Below are 23,809 nucleotides of genomic sequence, written 5' to 3'. Positions count from 1 at the left end.
AAGCTAGTGCTGCTAGACAACTTGCTCAGGGGATCCCTTCTCCACCCTCCAAGGCTGGAATTAGAGGCAAGTTGCCATGCCCATCTGGCTGTGTGTTGGTTCTGGGGATCTGAGCTTGACCTTCATGTGTGCTATGCACTGTAACCATTGAGCCATCTTCCTAGAAATGGAAACCGTATTTTCTTAATCCAGTCATGAGTTTGTTGACACTTGGGTTGATTCTATGTCTTGGCTGCTGTGAAAGAATAATGCTTCAATGAACTGAGAAGAGAGACAAAGGTTTTAACACTATGCTCATAGCTATTGCTTCTGTTTTTCCAATTGAGAGATGATGTCAGCAGGCAAAATAGTAAAATAGTTAATAAAGAAATGACCTCAAACCTTTCTATTAAGTATAATAGAGAATAAACTAGATTTCTGGATAAGTAAACATATAAAAAATTAGTAAAAATATATCAGCACCAAAGTCCAACAAAGGGAATTTCCTACGAAATCTGGCCTAGATGTCATGTAGAAGCACAACTCAAAATCAGAAATGCCAGGCAGATTCTTATTCTAATAGGTTTGACTAACTAACTTTAATCAGATTAGAACAGAACAGTCATATGTTTTTGCTGCAAAACTCTTAAGAATTTAAAATTCTGAGTTAAAATTTTCACTGTGCTGAAAGGATTGAAAGAACAGTGTTTACTGCTGCAAATTTAGTGGACTAGTAGAATTATAGCAATAAAGCAATCAGGGAATGTCTGGCTTAGAAGTTAAGCTCTCCTTGCCCATTTAGAATAAAAGCGCTGTACAATGCAATTCTGGGATAAGGTGCTCTGTGGAGAGAAGAGTGCAAGGATAGTAAAAAATCTTTATGCATTGTTTTAGTTTGGGTTTTACTGCTGTGAACAGACATCATGACCAAGGCAACTCTTATAAAAACAACATTTAATTGAGGCTGGCTTACAGGTTCAGAGGGTCAGTCCATTATCATCAAGCATGATGCTTTAGGACGGCAGCGTCCAGGAAGGCATGGTGCAGCAGGAGCTGAGAGTTCTACATCTTCATCCAAAGGCAAACAGGAAAGATTGGCTTTCAGGCAGCTAGGAAGAGGGTCTTAAAGCTCATGCCCACAGTGACACACCTACTGTAAGGCTATACCTTCAAGTCATGCCACTCCCTGGGCCAAACATATTAAAACCATTATATTCTACCCCCTGGCCCCTATAGGTTTGTTCACGCACATCAATCTATTGGGGCCATACCTAAACATAACATAATGCTAAAACATTTAGTCTAACTTCAAAAGTCCCCATAGTCTATAATAGTCTCAATAATGTTAGAAGTCCAAAGTTTAAAGTCTCTTCTGAGATTCATCTAATCACTAAACTGTAATCCCCAAAGCAATACAAGAAACCAGATGGCCAAACTCCAAATTCTGCATTTCCATGTCTGATGTCAAAGCAGTCTTCACATCTCCAACTCCTTTTTCATCTGTGTTAACTACAACAAACTTCTTTTTCCTGGGCTTGTCCCTATTAGCAGCTTTCTTGTGCAGGTATCCAAAGGCTCTGCCATCTTTAATATCTTGGGGTCTCCAAGTCATCTTCAACTTTACAGCTTCTTGTTCCACACATGATCTTCTGGGCTCCTCCAAAGGGCTTGGGTTACTTCTCCAGATCTACAATCTCTAAGATCTGCTTGACTTCACTCCGCTGCTGCAGTTCTTGGTATGGTCAGCCCATGGTACTGGCATCTCCAATATGCTGGAGTCTTCTGCTGCAACTAGGTTTCACTGATAGCCTCTCATAGGCTCTCTTCATGGTGCCAAGCCTCAGTTCTTTTGCACGACCCCTTCAGTCCTGACCCTTCAACTGCAACTGAGGCTGCATCTTCACCATTGGCCTTTCATGACCTCTCACAGTGCCGAGTCTCAGCTGCTCCACATGACCTCTTTATGTATGTCTTCAAAAGCAGCAGCATCTGAGTGACTCTTAGACATTACCAAGTTCAACTGCAGCATAAGATACAACCTTGGCTGTCTCTGGAACACAGCTTCTTTGTGCTCTCAGAAAACACTTCCCAGAAGATTTCATGTAAGTGATGTTGGTCTCTCCTTGATCACTGTCCCAGTAGTACCTTCTATTCATGACTCTAAAGCCAGGGCTACATGGCCAAAGCTGCCATGTTTGTTGCTTGCTGAGCTGGAACATGGCCCCCCTTATTCTATTACCAGCTTTCTGTTTTCTAACTCTCTCTGCTAAGCTTGGCTATCCTGGAACTTGCTCTGTAGATTGACCTTGAACTCAGAGATCTTCATGGCTTTGTCTCCTGGGATCAAAGGTGTGTAGCACCATGCCTGGACCTAAACTTAGCTGGGTGGGATCTTGCCCCAAGGTCACCACTTCCTTAATTCAATTTAATATCCTTGAACACAGGACTCAGCTGTGTTCACTTCCTGGTATTCCTTTAATACTTGAACCATATATTTTATAGTTTTCCTTTCTAAGCTTGCTATGCTTATTCAAAATACTCTTCAAGAGATTTAACCAGAGAACACAGTCTGAGACTTCCTTTGTCAAAGTCTCTTCACTTTAGCCTCAAGCAGACTCTTCAGATAAGGGCAAAAAGCAGCCTTGTTCTTAACCAAAACACCACAAAAACAGCCTCTAGGCCACATACTGGAGATCTTCTCCATTGAAACCCCTTGGGCCAGGTCTGCACAGTCAAATCACCCACAGCAACATAGTCTTCCATATTCCTATTAGGATGGCTCATTAAGTCCCACTTAAAACATTTCATGCTTTCCAAATCAAAAGTCCCCAATTCCACATTTTTCCAAACAAAAGCAAGGTCAGGCCTATCACAGCAATACCCCAGTCCCTGATACCAACTTTTGTCTTAGATTTTTACTGCTGTGAACAGACACCATGACCAAGGTAACTCATAAAAAAATTTAATTGGGGGTGGCTTATAGGTTCAGAGGTTCAGTCCATTATCACCAAGCAGGGAGCATGGCAGCATCCAGGAAGGCATGGTGCAGCAACTGAGAGTTCTACATCTTTATCCAAAGACCAAGAGGAAAAGATTAGCTTCCAGGGAGCTAGGAAGAGTGTATCACCCACAGTGATACACTTACTCCAATACTACCCACTCCCTGGGCCAAACATATTCAAATGACTACATGCATGAAATGGAAAGACACATCATAGTTGATTTAACTCTGGTTCCTTCACATCTGCTCCTATCTGCTGAGATTCTTTATTAAAAGAGAGGCAACGAAGTAGAAGACATTCAAGATCTCCTTGCTGCAGTATCAATAGACTACTTGATTTGAATAAATAAAATTACTCAAGTAGAAAAATATCATTGCTTTGTATTTTTAATAACTTCTAATAAAAGTAAATGTGGGGGGCTCACATTTGGAAGTAGGACATGCCAATTCATGATGCTGAACAGTGATCTTACTGTATCCAGCCTTTCTGTTTACAACTCCAGGGTGGGGTTAAGAGAGTGGGGTGGGGGAGGTAGGGAGGGAGTAGGAGAGGGAGAAAGAGTCAGAGAGAGACAAGACAATGATGGGGGGGGTAAAGGGAGAAGGACAGAGAGGGAGGGAGGGAAAAAGGGAGGGAAAGAGGGAGAGAAGGAGGGAGAGAGAGGGGGAGGGAGGGAGGGAGGGAGGGAGGAAGATAGAGAGAGAGAGAGAGAGAGAGAGAGAATGAATGAATATGAGAATGAGAATGAATGAGGATGAGAATATGTATATGAGTTCCAGGTCTATTCATCACCTGCCGCCACTGGGATTCCAATGACTCTGCTAATTCCACTTGTAGAAGTATAGGTTAAAAGTCCTAAAGAACACCAGAGAAAGCCAACATGATTTGTTAACAACAGAAAAAAATGACATTTGTGTTTAGACTACCTCAATAAATAAGGAAGCCATATTTTTAGAGATTTTATATCTATTATATATTAATAGATATTTTATGCATGTAAACTAAATGTACAGTGTAGTATATCAGTAACACATCTAGTCAAGTTCTATTGTAGAGGAAATATCACTTTAAAGGCAAATTTAATTCATGATAAAAAGCTAAGAATTCTAAAACTGGTCATTCATATCTTTTAGCAAATTTCTTGAAGCTGTCTAACACAGAGAATGAAGAATGTTAATGATAATTTCATGGATAAATAAACACTGAGTAAAGTTGCCTTAGAAAACAGAAAGATAATTAGAAAGAATATTAGATTTGGGTGCTCAGAAAATTCTATGAAGGGGATGAGTAGGAATGGGAGGAGGACAAGAGAGAACTGGGGTTGAATATGACCAAATACATTATACACACCTATAAAAAACATTAGAAGAATCCCATTACATACTTAATATACTGAAAACCTATTTAAAGGCAAAGCTCAGTGGCAGAAGACTAGGAAGATACTCTTTGATATGTAACTTCAATTTTTCTACTTGATTCTATGATAAAAAAATTAACATTATAATACTGCACATGCTACTATTCTTTTTTCTGGATATAGATATATCTACAATTACATAATAAAACATGGCTATAATGCATATTATATTAAGAACACTGACTGTTCTTCCAGAGGTCCTGATTTCAATTCCCAGCAACCACATGGTGACTCACAACCATCTGTAATGGGATCTAATGCTCTCTTCTGGTGTGTCTGAAGATAGCTATAGTGTGCTCACATAAATAAGTCTTAAATACATACATACATACATACATACATACATACTTACACATATATTTAAAAATTAAACATACTAAACATGAAGGAGGGAGAAGAATACCTATACTAATTTCTTATTTTAAAAAGAAAAGCCAGTGGATTCTGACTACTGCTAGTACTCAAAGAAAAAATTGTATGTATTGAAGGTCATACAGGGTTTCCCTGGAAGTAGTCACAGTAATAGAGCAAAACAAGAAAGAAGGTAAATACCAGTTTTCACTTTATGACATTTTCAAGATACTTATTTTTCCATTATTTTATTGATTATTTCTACTAAACATATAAGAACTATTTTCCTGTATTTTTTCTCAAATATAAATTGGGCTTTAGGGGAAGAAGTGGGAAGTTTATAATTCTAGGAATTGTTACTCCAGTGATATAATCAGGTGTTCATTTACCAGAGAGAGCTGCCTCTGGACCAACACCTACTACAGGCCACTGTACATATAGTACTTCTTACTGCCCATGGATGTCCAATCTGTACCTACCACAGAAGATATATTCACCTTTACCAGGTGTGGGACATTCGCATCTGAAATAGCACAGTAACATTTTATTCTTATAGTCATTACTTGGAGTAATTTTTGAAAACTTATATACATACTATGCGAATTAAAGGTCCTGAGAATACTGCTTTTGAAAATTTCCTCTGAGAAATGAGATTTCAATGACGACATACCCACACAGCTTAGTTTCCTCTACTTTCCATTAAGGCAAAGGTGGTTCTCTAGTCAGTAAATTGAACAACTGCAATGGTACTGTATGGTAATATATTTTTTTATAGCTTTCCTCAGTGGTTTGTAACTTGCACAGGAATGCTCAAAAGCTCCATTGATTGTTCAGGAGAAAGTCAGTTCCTATTTTGGTATTTTCTGATTTTCACCCTGTACTTTTCCATTTAGCTCTTTCCTGGTGCCAAGTTGTCATGTCTTTTCTGTTCACACTCGTTCACCAAGGTAAAACCTATGCTGCTGCGAAAAGCACAGCAGTCAAGTTTTAAAGCTTGTCTGACTGACCTCATGAAGTAGGAGTACTTCTCAAGCATACACCAGGAACGATTGTGGGCTTATTCATTCATTTATGTGTTACTTTACAAAGCACAATGGAAACTTTCTCCAGGCTGTGCACAATCTTATATACATTAGGCCTTAAAATCATTATACAGTTTTTAAAACAGTTTGCAGAATTATTTCAGACATAAATAACTATTTCTGGATCAAAGAGATACTTAATAACCATCCAGGTACATATTTACTGACTATTGCACGCCAGGTGTCATGCTTAGGATATAGTAGAGAAACTCAAGAACAATGTCTCTTTATATTCTAATAAGTGTCAACAGTCCAAAAAGGACTGTGGTACTTGAATATGCTTGGCCTATGAAAAGTGCTATTATTAGGAGGTGTGGCCTTGTTGGAAGAAGTGTGTCACTGTGTAGGTGGGCTTTGAGGGTTCCTAGTGCTAAATTTCTTCCCAGTGAGGAAGAGTAAATTTCCTGCTGGCTGCCTTCCCATCAAGATGCAGAACTCTCAGCTCCTTCTCCAGTACCATTTCTGCCTGGATGCTGACATGCTGCCTGCCATGATGATAACAGATTGAACCTTTGAAAATGTAAGCCAGCTCCAATTAAATGTTGTCATTTGTAAGAGTAACTTGGTCATGATATCTCTTCACAGCAATAAAACCCCAACTAAGACAGAAGTAGGACTATGTTTTTCAAAGAGATAAGTAAATAAAAATAATGTATACATCTTCAGACTCTATTGTGTATCTAACTTATTATATGGCATGGTCAACTTTCAGTATAACTAAGAGAACTACAGACTGACTATTCAGAACTATAATTGTTAACTGGGTCATTAAATAGAAACTTTCGCCGGGCAGTGGTGGCGCACGCCTTTAATCCCAGCACTTGGGAGGCAGAGGCAGGTGGATTTCTGAGTTCAAGGCCAGCCTGGTCTACAGAGTGAGTTCCAGGACAGCCAGGACTACACAGAGAAATCCTGTATTGAAAAACAAAAAAGAAAGAAACTTTCTTTTCTCTTTTGACAATTAGAATTTTATCTACATATACTCACTTAAACAAAAACATCAACACCATTTTCAATTTATCAGTTAACATGGATGTATAACATGTATGATATATAGGGATATTTAGATGTACACATTTAAATACAATTAAGTATAGATTTGATTTATGAAGTTATTGTATAATTACTTTAAGCAAACTCACAATTTTATAATTAGTTTTTTCTTCTACCCAGATATTTAATTACATGTTGGAAAGTATGAACAAGCCAACTTTTGATAACTTGAGGGAAGCGGAAAGAAAACATTCTGGGTATTTTGCTATACTCAGGATTCTATACATCTTATTGCTGTACTGATTTTCTTGGAATTAGAATATAAATACAATATTTTCTCTATAAAGTTGCATCAGACTTTTCTAAAGTTAGTAGATAAGCTTTGTTAAAACCAAACATACTAAATCATATCTTATCTGCAATGGGTCCAATCTTATTGAGACCCATAGTACTACTTCTGTCTTAGTTGAGGTTTTATTGCTGTGAAGACAAACCATGACCAAGGCTACTCTTATAAATGACAACATTTAATTGGAGCTGGCTTACATTTTCCAAGGTTCAGTCTGTTATCATCATGGCAGGCAGCATGTCAGCGTCCAGAGTCTCAATAAGATTTCAATAATTTCAGAGTCTGAAAAAACTGTTTCTAAAAGCACACTGGCTGATTACGAGGTGCTCAGAATGTATAATGAGGTAATAGTACATATGTGGTGAGTTGCTGGAAAGGGAGCTGTTTTGCTGTGTTTATCTATGCATAATATTTTGAACTGAATAGACATTCAGGAACTAAGAATCCTGTTCAGTATCAGGGCTGGGTTTACACCAACAAAAGTGCTTTGTATGAAATCTTGCCAAACATAGGACACATGGAACAAGCCATGTGGCAGTATGTTCTGCCAGGAGGCCTACTTCACCACATCCAAAATGCTTTGCAGTTGTCAGAACTTGCAAGGGGAATTTTGTTTACTTTGTAACATGCCCAGTAGGTTCCAAGGTCACTTAGGAATACTGTCATTGTTGCTATGGATGATGCAGTTTTTATTTAAGTGTACACACCAAAGGGATACTGGTGATCTCAATATCTTACTTCTATGTTTAATCCACAGGATGCCTTATACTGTGAAATCTTCAATTTCCAAAAATATCATTAGAACCAAAATACCGAAGACTATTTATTATTATTTTTGGATTCTCTGAATATCTTTTATATGATCTCAAGTTACATGATTAAGCACTATGTATGCTGTCATACTGTCTGCTATGTACAAAAGTCTTGTCATAAATACTTAAGAGTGAAATAAAAAAATTAAGGTTATAGAAACTTATGTATTCATATTGTTAATTAAGTACCAAAATTTGACAATAAAAGAACCTTCAGTTTTAGAAGTTGTAGGGAACAAGTCAGAAAAGTAGCACAGACTCTGAAAACATATTCAGCAGATGTTTGAAAGAGTGAGTGATAGACAGTAGAGTATAAATATGACAGAGTCAAAGAAGTGACAGGTAACAACAGGCAGAAGTGGCAGACACAAATGGTGACAGAAAAAGCAGACAGAAAAAACACAAATGTGGTAAGAATTAAAGTAAGAAAGTGGAAGAGGACGAGACGGGCTTATATAATATATAAAATATTTAGTCATGTTTGATAAAAAAGAAATGTAAGCATGTCTGTGTCAATGGTAGGAAAAAATATCTTTACTAAAGTCTCTAATCTTTTAGTCTTCTAAATAAGACAGTAAATGCATGTGTTCAGACAGCCATGAAAGACACGCAGCCGCAAGAGTACTTAGCAGTATTTCAACACTGACATCTCTTTCCCAACAGGGCTGCAGACGTAACTGTACTGGGTAGAGGAAAGCTGCCATACATGAACAGGTGTTTGGGTCTGCTGGTTCAGTGACTCAGTGCCACAGCTGTGCAGTTTACTGGCAGCTAGAGCAACCTCCTTCTAAACCTCCCAGCACAGGGCATGGCAGCAGCTCTGCCTCATGTTGGCTCCTGGTGCTATCATTAGTGTTTTCACTGTATAAGGGTAAGCTGCCTCATCCTAGCCACTAACACTACTTGTGGCTGTTAGCATACCTGTAGCTAAAAGCAGAAAGAGAAGAGAAAACAGATAGCATCTTTAGGAAAATTGGGAGAGAAATACAAAAGTGTGGAGATAGTGGGGGAGAGGGCGGGATCAAAAAGGACAATTCTAAGAATAGAGCACTGACCACAAATCCTCAAGGCTGGCCTCTGGGTTGCTCCAACCACAAACTTTACTTTGCAACTTCTTCTTTTTTTTTTTTTTGTTTTTGTTTTTGTTTTTGTTTTTTGAGACAGGGTTTCTCTATATAGCCCTGGCTGTCCTGGAACTTACTCTGTAGACCAGGCTGGCCTCGAACTTTTCAACTTCTTAACACGTTTTTAAAGATTTATTTATTTATTTTATTTATGAGTACACTGTAGCTGTCTTCAGACACACCAGAAGAGGGCATCGAATCTCATTACGGATGGTTGTGAGCCACCATGTGGTTGCTGGGATTTGAACTCAGGACCTCTAGAAGAGCAGTCAGTGCTCTTAACTGCTGAGCCATCACTCCAGCCCCCTTAACACGTTTTTAAAACACATTCATCCAAGGAATTCAGAGACAGAATACATTCTCCTTAGGTCACGCTCCTCTCCTCACTTACCCTTCCCAAACTGTACTACAATTCATACTTGTGTATTTACCTCTCATTTATGTCCTTTCAATCTTGGGTAATTTACTGGCATAGTAAGTGCTGTAAGACCATCATCATCATCATCATCATCATCATCACACCACACAAATGTAGGTAGATTATTTTTTTAAACTTGTGGAAACATTGTTCTTTGTCCCTTTTCTTAGAGCCTAGCTGTCCTTTGAACACACTACTTTCTTGGGAGCCCTTTTAAATATTAAATGTTGACTTTCCTTTGTGTTCTGCATTTGAGCATCAACATTACTTACTTCTCCTGAACACAAATAAATTTGAATTCTTGCTCTCCTCAGGAGACTCAATTCCCCTCTAACTCGTTCTTGGTGTCATTTAGTAACACCATCTTTCATTTGTTCAACACTTGGGTACCTAATTTAAAATCATTATATACCTCAGACTGAGACATTCATCATATCCTGTCTATATATACATTCAAGTCGCACCTAGCACTATTTTTCTTTACCTCACTTAAACTATCCCATTCCAGATAAAGACACACATACCCTTACAGTTTGTTTGCTCAACAGTTCAACCTATAACTACTTGAATTCAATGAGATCTCTATTTAAGAGTCTAATACTACAGATTATTTTTCTTTCCTATATTTTCAGGTTGCCCTTTTATTTTTCTGAGTGTGTACATGTGTGCACACACGCATGCCACAATGTGCATATGGTCAGAGGACAACTTGGGGAAACTGTTCTCTCCATCCACCTTGTAGGTCTCAGGAAAGAACTCAGGTGGTTAGGCTAGGCAGCAAGTGCCTTTACCTGCTGAGTCCTCTGACACCTGTCTATTCCTTTATTGGAGATTAAATATGCTTTAGAATCTTTTATCTTGAATACAATTAAACAACAGAGAACTTACTTTCTACAGTTGCCTCTGGTTACAAGTCTTGATTATCCACAGTCTGATTTTTGACATCAGCATCCAGGGTACCTCCCGTGCTATTCCTGGCAATGCTCCATTATATTAGTGTCCCTGGAGCACACCCACCTCTTTCTGACTCTATTGTCACCACCTAAAGCTTCTGGACAACGGTGTGGCCTCCTAAATAGGTCTACATGTTTTCCACTTTTGTTCTTCTCTATCCCTGCTAACTGATTTTCTAGACTGTAGCAAGAAAGATCATGGCAAGATTTAGAGCCTGAGCCCCTGCCTCACCTGCCCTTTCATTTTATTTTCAGTTTGGCCTTCTGCCCTGCAGCCACTCACTTCTGTGTGAGGCTTGTTTGTCTTGACATACTGTGAGTTCTTTTTCAGTCTGAGAACTTCCTATAGGCAAGACAGGTCTACCCTCTTCCCATGTTGGCCAATCCACTCATTGTTTACATCCTGTTGCTTAACACTCATTCCCTCAGAAAAGCTCAGGTTGGCTTTAATTTTGTAGTATTTATCATAATTATAAAAATAATCATTGTTTAATGTAGTATTTATCATAATTATAAAAATAATCATTGTTTACTGTCTTTACTTTGTGCTGTAATTCAAACTCCTCTACATTCCTACCACCAAACTGTAACATCAATGAGTACAGCAACCACATCCCGATTGTGTATTGCATCTGCGAGGCCTAGAACACTGCCTGGGGCACAGGATGCATCCAATAAGTATGCACTGAAAGAATGAATGGAAATTCATTCCAACTCTGGGAACAGCAATGGGATTGATACCTTAACATTTATTCAAAAAGCAACTGCTCTTTTAACTGAACTGCTGGTTTCTTAGGAGGAAGAACACTCTAACACCTATCTGTCAGTAATTTCAACTTGCCCTCAAATCTACTCAGAAAACACATTCTTAAAATATGAGAATGTCAAGAACCCAGAAGGAGCAATCAATGAGGAAGAGTATACTTCCTGCTTAAGCATTAGTACAACCATTGTCTACTCTGTATAGCTGGCCTCCAATGCCTATTAAATTAACATATTAATTTACCTTTTGACCAAGTCTGAGTAGAAAAAAAAATTAAAAGCATATATAAGAAAAACAAGAAAAAAAACCACCTAGTATGCCTTTTTAAATAAATGAACACATTTGGGGTAGAAAGTCAGGTGGATCCTATTTGTACCCTGAATTAGTAATTTTTGATTCTGAATAAAACATGAAAAAGTTAAGAATATAGATCCAAGTTTACCTATATTCTGAAATGTTAGTCCACAGTGCTTTAAATCATATTGTGTCATCCCTGTGCCAATCAGCTAATACTAAGAACCCATATATTTTCTCTTGGTTTAGACTAGATAAGTAGAAAGCTTAGGGGAAAAAACCAAAAAACCAAAAAAGATCAAGAACTGAAAAATGGGACCTCATAAAATTGCAAAGCTTCTGTAAGGCAAAGGACACTGTCAACAGGACAAAACGGCAACCAACAGATTGGGAAAAGATCTTTACAAGTCCTACATTCAATTGAAGGTTAATATCCAATATATACAAAGAACTCAAGAAATTAGACTCCAGACAACCAAATAACTTATTAAAAATGGGGTACAGAGCTAAACAGAGAATCTTAACTGAGGAAACTCGAATGGCTGAGAAGCACCTAAAGAAATGTTCCACATCCTTAGTCATCAGGGAAATGCAAATCAAAACAACCTGGAGATTCCATCTCACACCAGTCAGAAAGGCTAAGATCAAAAACTCAGGTGATAGCAGATGCTGGCGAGGGTGTGGAGAAAGAGGAACACTCCTCCATTGTTGTTGTGAGCAAGCTGGTACAACAACTCTGGAAATCATTCTGGCAGTTTCTCCGAAAATTGGACATAGTCCTACATGAAGAAGACCCAGCTCTATCACTCCTGGGCATATACTCAAAAGATGCTCCATCATATAACAAAGACACATGCTCCACCATGTTCATTGTAGCCTTATTTATAATATCCAGAAGCTGGAAAGAACCCAGATGTCCTTCAACAGAGGAATGGATTAAAAAAAAAATGTGGTACATTTACAAAATGGAATATTACTCAGCTATTAAAAACAATGAATTCATGAAATTCTTAGGCAAATGGATGGAACTAGAAAATATCATCCTGAGTGAGGTAACCCAATCACAAAAGAACACACATGGTATGCACTCACTGATAGTTGGATATTAGCCCAAAAGTGCTCAACCAAGAAACAACTCACATACCACATGACACTCTTGAAGAAGGAAGACCAAAATGTGGGTGCTTTGGTCCTTCTTAGAAGGAGTAACAAAATACTCATGGGAGCAAATATGGAGACAAAGTTTGGGACAGAACCTGAAAGAGGGGTCGTCTGGAGACTGTTCCACCTGGGTATCCATCCCATGTGCAGTCACCAGGTAGATGCTAATGTGGATGCCAGGAAGTACATGCTGACAGGAGCTTGATATAGCTGTCTCCTTAGAGGTCTGTCAGAGCCTGACATATACAGAGGTGGATGCTCACAGCTAACCATTGAACTGATCAAGGAGTTCCCAATGGAAGAGTTAGAGAAAACACCGAAGTAGCAGAAGGGGTTTGTGGCCCCAAGGGAAGAGCAACAATAGCAACCAACCAGAGCTCTCAGAGTCTAAACCACCAGCCTGGGAGCACTTAGAGAGGGACCTATGTCTCCAGCTGTATATGTAGGGGACGATGACAGTGTCGGGCATAGGTGGGAGATGAGGTCCTTGGTCCCATGAAAGCTGGATGCCCCAGTGTGGGGGAATACGAGGGTGGGGAGGTAGGAGTGGGCGAGTGGGTGGGGGCACATCCTCATAGAAGCAGGAGGAGGGGGGATGGGATAGGGGATTGCTAGGTGGTGGGAGGAATGGGGAAAGGGGATCACATCTGAAATGTAAATAAAATATCCAATAAAAAGAAATTAAACAAACAAACTAACAAAAAAACAAAACAAAAAGCAAAACCAAAAAACCCTTAACAGTAACTATATATTTGGATAAAAAAAAAAATCCCTTTTCAATGTTAAAGAGTACACCCAGTATCTTTGGCATGGTAACCAAGTATTCTAGCACTGATGTATATTCCCAGTCTGACATTGACTGTAGTGAAGAGAAAACAGCATACAGAGCAGGGAAATGCAGTCCTTTAGCTCTTAGTGGGTATAGCTGCAGCTAACTGTATTAGGTAGTATGTGCTGAGCTCTCTCCTTCAAGGAAGCAGTGATAAAGCTGAAGTTGCCAGCTGGCATGGATATACTGAACAGTACTTTCTACACTCCCTGTGCCAACTTTCTTTAATGCTTTACTTGGTTAGACACTAACTGCTGTAGCATTGCTTTGACTGTGTATGTTCTTGACTTACCATACCTTCACAGGGATATCATCCTCTTGGTTTGCCTTCTCTGAGGTGAAGACATAGGAGACTTCTTTGTGTGATGTGGTCTGGCGGCAGATAGCACACTTGATGGAGCTTCGATGAGACCCTACACTGTACTGTTCAATTATAATTGAAGTGCATTCATTACAGAAGCAGTGTCCACAGGTCAGCACTGCCCACTGGAAATAAACAGACATGGCAAGCCTTGGTGAAAACGGGTCACTGAGACCTTCCTATCCATAAACACAAACAGGGAGATATGCCTTACAACTGCAATTCCTAAGTATTTCATGGCAAGATAGGCTTTCAAATTATTTTTAGCCTAAGAGAAATACATTTTCATAATTTTCAGCTTCATTTTCCTTAATAGTCAACTATCATTATAAGAAGCTAGTGTTCTCATTTCAGATTTAAAGAAAACATCAGACTACTATAATGAAAAACTGAGAACATCAATGTGGAGATAATATACTCATTGCTACTTAATTTATTAACATATTTACAGTTTCAGTTGCTAACACATTTATACAGAAAATAAGATGATATTTCAGATTTGTTTGGAAAGACAGGAAATTTTTTTGTGGATCCTTTTGTGAGACCATTTGTCTTAGTTTGCTGCTTTGTGGCAATGGGTCTTAAGCTCTTAGCTTGTTTTTTCCTGTATTTGGACCCATCTGTATTTGCACTGAAAGGGACAGACAGAACTCTAAAATGGATCCAGGAATCTCCTTAGAAAACAATTCAGACTAGGGCCAGAAGAAATTGGGGTAGACAGTGTGGCTTTAAAATAGTCTCTGAAAAAAAGACGCTCACTTTGTTTCAGTTGGGGAACACGTTTCTTGCTGCTCCCTAGTTTCACCTATATAATCAAAGGCTTACTCCAGATTCTTCAGACCTGTCCCATACAGATTTGCTTTACACAGCAGCACTATTGACTACCTTATGGAACTCAAGCAGTAATGGAAATGTAGGATACTTTATATGATGTACAGGACTTTTGTGACTCATAGAATTCAATTCATAATGTACAGAGCAAGACAGGCCCACGTTTTTTCATAACAGGAAGAAATGACTGAGCTACGTGAGCACAGGAAAAATGGTCATTCAGTAAATTGACTGAGAATAAATGGCTCAACAGAAAGGTAGGACACAGAGCCCCTACAGCATGGAACTTTACAAAAGAAGTTTCAGAACTATTTTTGTAATCCAATTTTAAGTTCAGAAAACATTGGTAATACTAAAGAAATATATATGAAGAAATTTTCAAAACTGTAGTAAGACAAAATAAAATTTCAGAGGTAGGTAAATGAATCTCACTAAAGCTAAAATTTCAGAAGACATTATTCTGACCCAAACCAACTCCACCTTTCTGGTGCTTCTGGTGCTAAAGCTTGGACCGAGAGCTAACAGCATGCTAGGTAACACAACAACCCTAAGGCCTAATCCCTTCCTTAATAATGTTGTTTTTATTTGAATCAGACATTATTATTATAATACACTATTATATATGTCTATTCTGCTGCTCAATGTTTAATGTAGCAGCTTCCCTTTTAAGATTAACAGTCTCTTTTGAGAATATCTTTCTCTGTAAATGTTAGATTAAAAGGCCCTTTTTTCCCCAATTATTGCTCATCAGAACATAGAAATGATATATTTAACTCTGTACTTAATTCCACAGGGAAAATAAATCCATTGTAAAATAGGCCAATTTTTAAAAGTTGAAAAGTAACTCAAATTCTGATACTATTTATGCTGATTTACCACAAAAAGCAAGAATAAATCAATAGACAGAATAAAAATTCTCAATGAACTAAAATTATGCCATCATGTTTACAGGCATTTTATACTAATACACACAAGCTACTGCTTATTTCCTCCAATCTCCAAAACAGGAAACTTCACATTTGATTCTGTTAGGAGAAGCTATCTGTACTTTAACATCTTACTGTTATTAGGAGCTACATCACTGTGCCTCTGTACTACTAAACTTGTGTTATGTTATACTTTGTTCAATTACCAAATATGTTAATGTGGCAAAATTAATGACTTGTCTAGAAATGTATATAACTACGCATCTTTAATGAAAAAGATATGGTTGTTCTAGGGTTAAGTTTTTAGTTAGGAAAAAGACGACTCATGTATTTGTAACCTTAAGAATGTCAATTCAACCTCTGACTCTACCTGAGAACTAAACTCTTTCACAGTTATGAGAAAGTGCATATATTTGTATGCATGCATAAGACACAGAGAAAAACTAGCTAGATGTAGAAGCCTTATACATTGTAAGGTGTTTTATGAATTCATGTGATGCTTATTATCACCTTACCTGTTTTCCCAGCTGTCGAGCACAGATTGGACAAGGCTCTGGATTGATACCTCCTGATGTTTTGTCTTGAGACTATAGAAAAAAAGAATCCCAAAACATGTTAGCTATGTTTTCATATTTAGGACTTGAAGCATGCTCTGAAATTCATTTGTAGGAGTCTATGCTGGTAATTTCAATCTTAATTATCTAACTATCATCAATTATGTCACCTAATATAGTATATATTACCCAATACTACTACTACTATTTCTGGAATTAATTCAGGACACAACTAAAAGCAAGGAAACCCCTTTTTTTTAACTACAGTTTACAGTATCATGCTACTATACTTGTGATTACAATAGAAAGCAAATTTAAAATCAAAATACAAAGAGCTAAATTTTTAAAATTTATTCTCAGACTATATTTTATTGTAAAGACATAAATTAATAACTGTTATAGTGACACACAACTGTAATCCTAGCACTTGGGAGATAGAAACAAATAAATCAGGAGGTTGAAGGTAATCTTGAGGGAGCTCTGACTACATGAGACCCCTTTATTTCTCTCTTTTTTTTTTAACTGGAAAAAAAAAGAATTACTTAAAAACACTTTAAATTTAGAGCTTTGAAACAAACAGCTTCTTAGCTATTACAGCACAAGTATGCACTTATGCATATGTAGCCCAAGAACAGGCATGGGAAAAGGCTGTCACTTAGCACAAGGACAGACGTGGGAAAAGGTTGTGACTTAGCACAATTCTGTATTAATAGTGTTGACACTGGTGTGTCTAGAAACTGTATCAAACTGTAATAGATTCAAACACCTCCTTAAAATTCTTATAACATTTTAAAGAGTTTGATAGTCAGCAAGGTAGACAGGTCTTAAAATTGAAGACAACTAAAGATTTTTTTTTTCTGATTTCACTAACCAAATATTCTAACATTAAAGAAAACATTTAATTTCTAAGTAATTATAAAAAGACAAAACTACTTAAACTCAGTATCTATAAAGATCCAGAAATTAGCTTATACAGTCATTTAAAAGAGTTGAATAAATTATTTCATCATAGTATTGATCTGTTTCAGATCACACAAAGCAAATCACCTACAACATCATGGTTAAAAACAATTAATCATATATTTTACACAATTTTGCAGGTCATCCAGGTACTTTCCTGGATGAGGTGGGCCGGGAGATAAGATGTTTCTGGAGATATAACGGTTGATGATCATTGCAGTTGGTAAGGTATCTCCCTAGTCAGGGAGGGGCAGAGGCTGAACTGAGGGTTTAGCAGAGAGGGTCTATATAATTATTGTAGGCAAAAGTAATCTTGATTCATCTAACACAAACAAAAAGTCTGTCCTATTCATTATAGGACTGATATTTTCAGTGGAAAATATCACTAAAGTGTTTCTTAAAAGATAGTATAGGGAAAACAGCATTTTAAAAGCTATACCTTCTCCAAATTAGTTAGGTAAAGAAGCTGTCCAAGTTTCTTCTGAAGCTGTGATGTAGCAACAGCTTTATCATTCACCAGTTTTATACGATTCTGTTCAACCTAGAAACAAACAAACTCTTCATTCCCTCTCAAAAAGATATTAAACATACATAGTTTTTCTGAATAATCAAATTCATATCCCATCCCACAAAATACCATTTTTACATTAAAACTTAATTTTACAAGATTAATATTGACAGTTCCAGCCCCAAAGCCAGCCTTCCCCTCCCCTTACAAATATCCTTTTTACTCTTTCTGATCTCTTCAATGTTGTGTTTATTTTAAGCATTGGTTTTAATAAATTGTTAGTGTTTGTTTTAAAACAACAAACAAGATTAATACTGAAAACATAGTTTAAAAGGATTTTTTTTTTTAAACAGAAGTCAGATTTCCATAAAGTTCTTTTAGAAAGCAGCATCGTGATATATAGGAAATTGGATAAAAATCAATCTGAACCCTATTTCTGTGCCACTTTTAAATAATACATGCATAGGATGAAGACAATGACACAATACACTGCTTGGTATGTGTGGTTTATAAAATACAGGAATATTATCCCTGACTTTTCTTCCTCTTCTGCAATACATCAGAAAGAAAAGAGAATTAGATAAGAGGGGATTTCCTTATTACTTATGTTTGTAGTGCTGTAAACTTAAGACTAAGACATACATTTGAAGAAAAACATCACTACCAATTCATATTTAAGATAGTATATAACAAAAATATCTTAAACTTTTTCTAAATCATATTCTAAATTCTTTACAAAAAGAAATCAGTTCAAAATATTAAAATATCCATAAAGGTTAAACATAAATAACACAGGAAATATGTTTGTTATGCCATAAGAAAGAATTCTGATTGAATCCTGACACAAATGGAGATTACTACAGTACACATTGTAAATATCTACTCTTTGCAAGAGAGAAAAACGTGCAAAAATAAAAGCTGTTAGTTACTTTTAAGAAATATGTTTTTCAAATTCTGTTAAAACTGAGGCTATAAAATCCTTCTAAAAGTGACCAAGAATATCTATTTGATTTGATGCATACAAAGTATTCAAAAATAGAATGTGCAAAAATAAAAATAGTGGACACACTAAGGATATACCACATACAAATGAAATTGCTCATTTTTATGACAGTAACAAACAGACATTGCTGCTTTGGCTTTATGTCTTCAGTACATTTTGGATTTTTGCTGGGGCCTTTCTTGCGATCGATTCTTAACTACCTCATGTGGTTCAATGATGTGATGGACAGGTGGGTTTGGCTTTGGCTCTTTGGGATGGCGCACTCTTAGTCGCTCTGTAGCCATTGCAAGTTCATCAACAGCAGATACACGATTTCTCAGAGTCATCCAGTATTCATGAAGTAACTGATGGGGAAACATAAAGACAGGAGCAAGAAACCAGATTAAAATTGTCCAAAATCACCAAGATGTACTTTGAGCAAAAGGCTTCAAAGGAGGCCTACATGTTTTCATTAACCTTCAAGGAAAAGCAGTTACTTAGGCTAATTTAGAAATGTGAGATTTCTGAAGTAACTGACCATAAACTATCTAATTCAAGAGATATTCAAAATAATTTGCAAATATGGGAAGATTTCTGAAATAACTGATCAAAGACTATCCAATTAAAGAGACTTAATCAGGCAAATTCCTTAGAGAGCCCTAATATTATTATTCTCTCCTTATTCTTCCTCCTTCAAAGACAAGCAATTACTTTTAATCCTACTTTTCACTGGGAAAATGCTATAAGCAGTTACACAAGTTTTTCAAAACTTATAAAATGTTACCAATCACTATATATTTTGATAAGCTGTCTTTACTATCATATTTTAAAGTAGATACTAGTTGGTACATCTACTCATTGGTTTTCCATTTCTTGTACAAAGGTATAAAGGAAAAATGCACAAAGATGGAGAGAGGCATGATAAGCCCTCACCTAAGCTCAAAGCACATGACACGAGCAGGCTACAGAGAACAGTGCAGGAATGGCAGGCAGGGAGGCACTGTACAGGGCACTGTCTTCCTTCACGGTCTGCTGTAAAGAACTGTGCCCATGTGCATTACCTCTATAACAATTACAATGAACTAATGACTTCACCTTTATAAAAGCATCATTTCTCAACTTATCAAATGTTTGAGCTGGCATTTTACCTAGATAAAATATCTTCTCAATACAAAACCTTTTGTTTTAAAAAAAATTATAAAAATAGCAACACGCAAATATGACATATAATGTAAAGGTATTCTGTCTCCCATACCCATCTCACATGCAAAGATCAAAATACAACAAATATGAAAACTGATTTAATAAAAAAAAATACGAGATGTACATCTCACACATTAGAATGCAATGGAATCACTGAAGTAAAAAACTAAAGGCTACTTTGTGCTGTATCCATTGTAATGCTTTCCAGATTTCCAACTTGGAAGATATTTACTATGCTTCCCAATATTCAAAGTTGATACTGATATTTGGTTGTTATTCCCCATTACAAAAACAAAATAAAGTCAAATGCTAGTTTCATAAAATAGCTATTAAGATGCAGGTTACAATAAAACGCACAATTAAATACTTTTACATATTAACTGCAAATGTCAGCTTTTGTTTACTAATTTAATGAAGAAAATGACATACAGTTTCCAAAGCAGATTTTCAAGTTAATGTAAAAAGGTTTTTAATTTTGGAAGTTTAAAAACAGTGTACCTTATATTCCTTCTTCCATGCCTCGAAGAGATCCATTGAAACACTTCCTTCATCTACATATTCAACGTCAAACCTATGTGATCTTGCAAATGATAATATTGCTTTCATAGATCGCTCCGTCTCACTTACGGCCCACAAGCCTCTGGTAGTGGTAGGTACTCTATCATCCACAAGTCCTTCTTCATCTTCTATCATTTCTTCAAAGATCGCAGTCTGGCCTTTGACTCTGAAGAGATACCAGAACCAAGTAATTTTAACTGTCACCAATGAGTAACTAGCACTGCAAATGAGCAAGGCCAGCAGGTCACACAAGCCAGTTCAATACTCTACAGTAATTTTCACATTAGTAAGAGCATTTGTAGGTCCTAAGTAAAAAATAGTAATCCTAAGAATTGTCTTGTGCTTCATTTTTTGTTTTATACTTTTGGGACAGGGTCTCACGTAGTTCAGACTAGCCTCCTAGTCACTATGTAGCAGAGGCTGGCCTTGAACGCCTTACTGTCCTACTTCCAGCTTTCAAAGGTTAAGATTACACATGTGTGTTTCTGCTTTACAAGCTCAATCCCTGATAGCAACAACAAAAACAAAACCCTTTAAATCTCATTCTACAAATTACATTCTAAGAATCCTGAGCCACCATCATTACCAGGCATTAAAAACCAAAAACAAGACATAGTGGCAACAGGGCAAAGGCCACAATCGGGATACAGACATGCCAAGTACAACAATCCCAACAAAGCCTAAGTTTTTTGATGACAAAAATAATAAGCACTATAATTTTTTAATTAGGTACTTAGTATGTACTAGCCTTCTGCTAAATAGTTATATATATTTTCTTATTCAATACTTAATTGTAGATTAAGTTGTTACCTTAACTTCATGAGGGTCAAAGAGGTAATTTGCTCTCGACAGTGGTCAAGGATTTGAGTTCAAATTCATCATAGTATTGAGGCTCGGATCTTACTACTACTCTCAATTTCTCCTCAACTACAATTACAGACTATCCCTTATAAACACTTAGCTACAGCTTCTATCGAGAAAAAAATGGGCATGTTAAATGCCCAAGGATTACTAAACTGATTTAATACAGGAAAAATATACCAAAGATCGTAACAGAAAATACAGTTGCATAATAAAGACTTTAATCTTTTGAAATGTTTACTTTTTCTCATGAGTAATAATCAGTGAACTTACGTGTTAGAAAATAGCTTTGATTCATACTCTGTGAACAATTCATCAGCTTTACAAAAGACACAGCTGAAAGAGATTATCAGAGAAATATTTACAAATATGATGAGCAATAATATCATTTAAAAAAAAAAGCCAGCATTTTGTATTTTATTTTTCTAACAAGTAGAGCACTTAAGAAAAAAATGATTTGGTTTTCAAGCACACAATCCTTGATTTGCTTTAGTTTAAAACATGTATCTCTATATCTATCTGAATTAAGATAAAATGGTTCAATTTATGATGAACCATTTCTTAGGTCAAAGTGTCTTCCTAGAAGATGCTGGACCCTGTAGAACTTCCCCAGACACCTACCAGTTGAGAGGGAGTCTAGCTGGCCGCAGGTGGCAGACAGTTGCAGACTCAATCACATCACGGGACGGAGGCTTCTCCAGCTTCTTCACAGCCTCCCTCACTAGCTTCTGGAACTTATGGAGCTCTTCCATTTGTGTTGTAAGTAAGAACTGAAGACCTCTGCAGTCACGAAACCTTATTCCCATCAGCAGCACAGCATATAACACAAAGGAAATAAGTCAGTTTCCTCAGAAAATGTGTGTCAATCATGGTGTTAATGAAACTGGCAAATTTACGCACTCCACTGAGACTTCCGTTCAGAGTCTACCCACTGGTTCCTACTCAAGGTTTAATAAAATGCAAAGCCTGTTACAAAAAGATACCAAAAAGTTTGGTAATTCTATTCTTGGGACCTAAAAGAGAGGATACAGTATCTTTCAAAAATCAGGACTAATACAGTCTAGCTTTCTAAGGCTAGATGACTACAGACAGTCTTTTGACATTCTTTTTGTATTTAAGGAGAGTATACTATACGGTCTAAAACAAAACAAAGTTGAGAAGAAAAAATGGATAAGAGTACTATTTCTTGTTATAAAAATGCAATTAAGTTAGATGTAGTGCTACAAGCCTTTAATCCCAGCACAGGGGGGCAGAGGTAGGGGCAGAGGCAAGCGGCAGGTGGATCTGCAAGTTGAAGAACATCCTGGTCTATATAATGAGTTCAGGATAGGGCTACTTAGACCCTATCTCAAGCCAACAAGAATACGTATGAAACAACAACAGCAACAAAGAACAGACCCTCAAGGCTCTAAAAGGAGAACATGTCAAATGGCTAACAGAAGAAAAAAGATCCCTGTTTTATACTTAATATCAAATACTTTTGTTTTAAATAATTAAGCTATAAGCCCTAGATGTTCCTGTTGGGACACTGGACTGCATGCACCTCCTGATACTAAATTATCTGAACACTTGTATACAGTGATTCAGTTTTGTATTATTGTCTTACTTCTCTGACATAGAGAGCTTGTCAGTTTGTTGCTTGTAGTTACTGCTTATTTCATTTCGCACCCGCTGAACAAGTTCTTCATCAACAGAAAATTCCATTGCTCTATGGATTACATTCAGCCACCAAGGAGAATTAGAGTGAATCTGGAAAAAAAGGCCAAAAGTGATCAATTACTGCATATATTTAGCATTCACTGGGAAAGGAGATATGAAAATGAAAAAAATATTGATAAATTCTGTTCTCAAAGGATTATAACTGATAAAACTGTATTTATATATCTATTTCACACAGAAAGACACCCAAACTGTGTATATTGGGCAAATACTTCTTTTGTATTCATACCAAGAGAGCTATTTTTTGGAATACTCTAGACGAATGATATTCTATGTAAAATTTGTGTATCAAAGCTGTTTCAAAAAGATTTTTACCAAAATAAAAACTAAATGTAAAAGACAACACACTAAAGAAAGGTTAGATCTAATCAATGAATACTGAACTAAATTCCACCCCAATACATAACAAAATTACAACTAGGAACTAATTAATTAATGAATTAGGAATCATAACATGGGAAACAACTGATAAAAAATTTGAAGTAAAAGTCTATGTATTTGTGTTGTTTCCTGTTAAGATTTTGCTCTGGTGTGAAAAAAAGAAACTCAGAAAGGACAAGTATCTAGTCTGCAAGAGTAATACCTGCAATCTAACTGTGGGTCATACACTGCTAAAATCAAAGAGAGATTATAGAAGTCTTTATCTTTTCTTTAAAGGATAAACTGTTATTTATCCAACATAAAAGAAATCCACCATAATTTAAAAGAAAACAAAATTTCAACACAGCAGACTCATCAACATACTAGTTCACTCCACGGAATAGACACCACTAACTGTAAATATACTTACTGTGGTAGTTTGAGTGAGAATGGCCCGCA

The 23,809-nt window shown here is 36.7% G+C and overlaps 1 protein-coding gene across 1 annotated transcript in view; it reads right to left on the bottom strand.

Moving 5' to 3' along the window:
- Positions 1 to 23,809, bottom strand: part of Shprh (SNF2 histone linker PHD RING helicase) — a 71,895-nt gene that overhangs the window by 12,215 nt on the left and 35,871 nt on the right. Inside the window, exons 18-25 of the mRNA XM_028777783.1 lie at positions 22,878 to 23,020; positions 21,893 to 22,066; positions 21,545 to 21,607; positions 20,351 to 20,576; positions 18,871 to 19,014; positions 17,599 to 17,700; positions 16,161 to 16,232; positions 13,825 to 14,013 (exon numbers count right to left, since the gene is read on the bottom strand). Coding sequence (XP_028633616.1) covers positions 13,825 to 14,013; positions 16,161 to 16,232; positions 17,599 to 17,700; positions 18,871 to 19,014; positions 20,351 to 20,576; positions 21,545 to 21,607; positions 21,893 to 22,066; positions 22,878 to 23,020 — 1,113 coding nt within the window. The remainder of the gene's footprint in view (positions 1 to 13,824; positions 14,014 to 16,160; positions 16,233 to 17,598; positions 17,701 to 18,870; positions 19,015 to 20,350; positions 20,577 to 21,544; positions 21,608 to 21,892; positions 22,067 to 22,877; positions 23,021 to 23,809) is intronic.

Source organism: Grammomys surdaster, unplaced genomic scaffold (genome assembly GCF_004785775.1).
Source record: "Grammomys surdaster isolate TR1022 unplaced genomic scaffold, NIH_TR_1.0 315, whole genome shotgun sequence".
NCBI classification, from domain to species: Eukaryota; Metazoa; Chordata; class Mammalia; order Rodentia; family Muridae; genus Grammomys; species Grammomys surdaster.
This window is presented reverse-complemented; position numbering and strand designations above follow the sequence as displayed.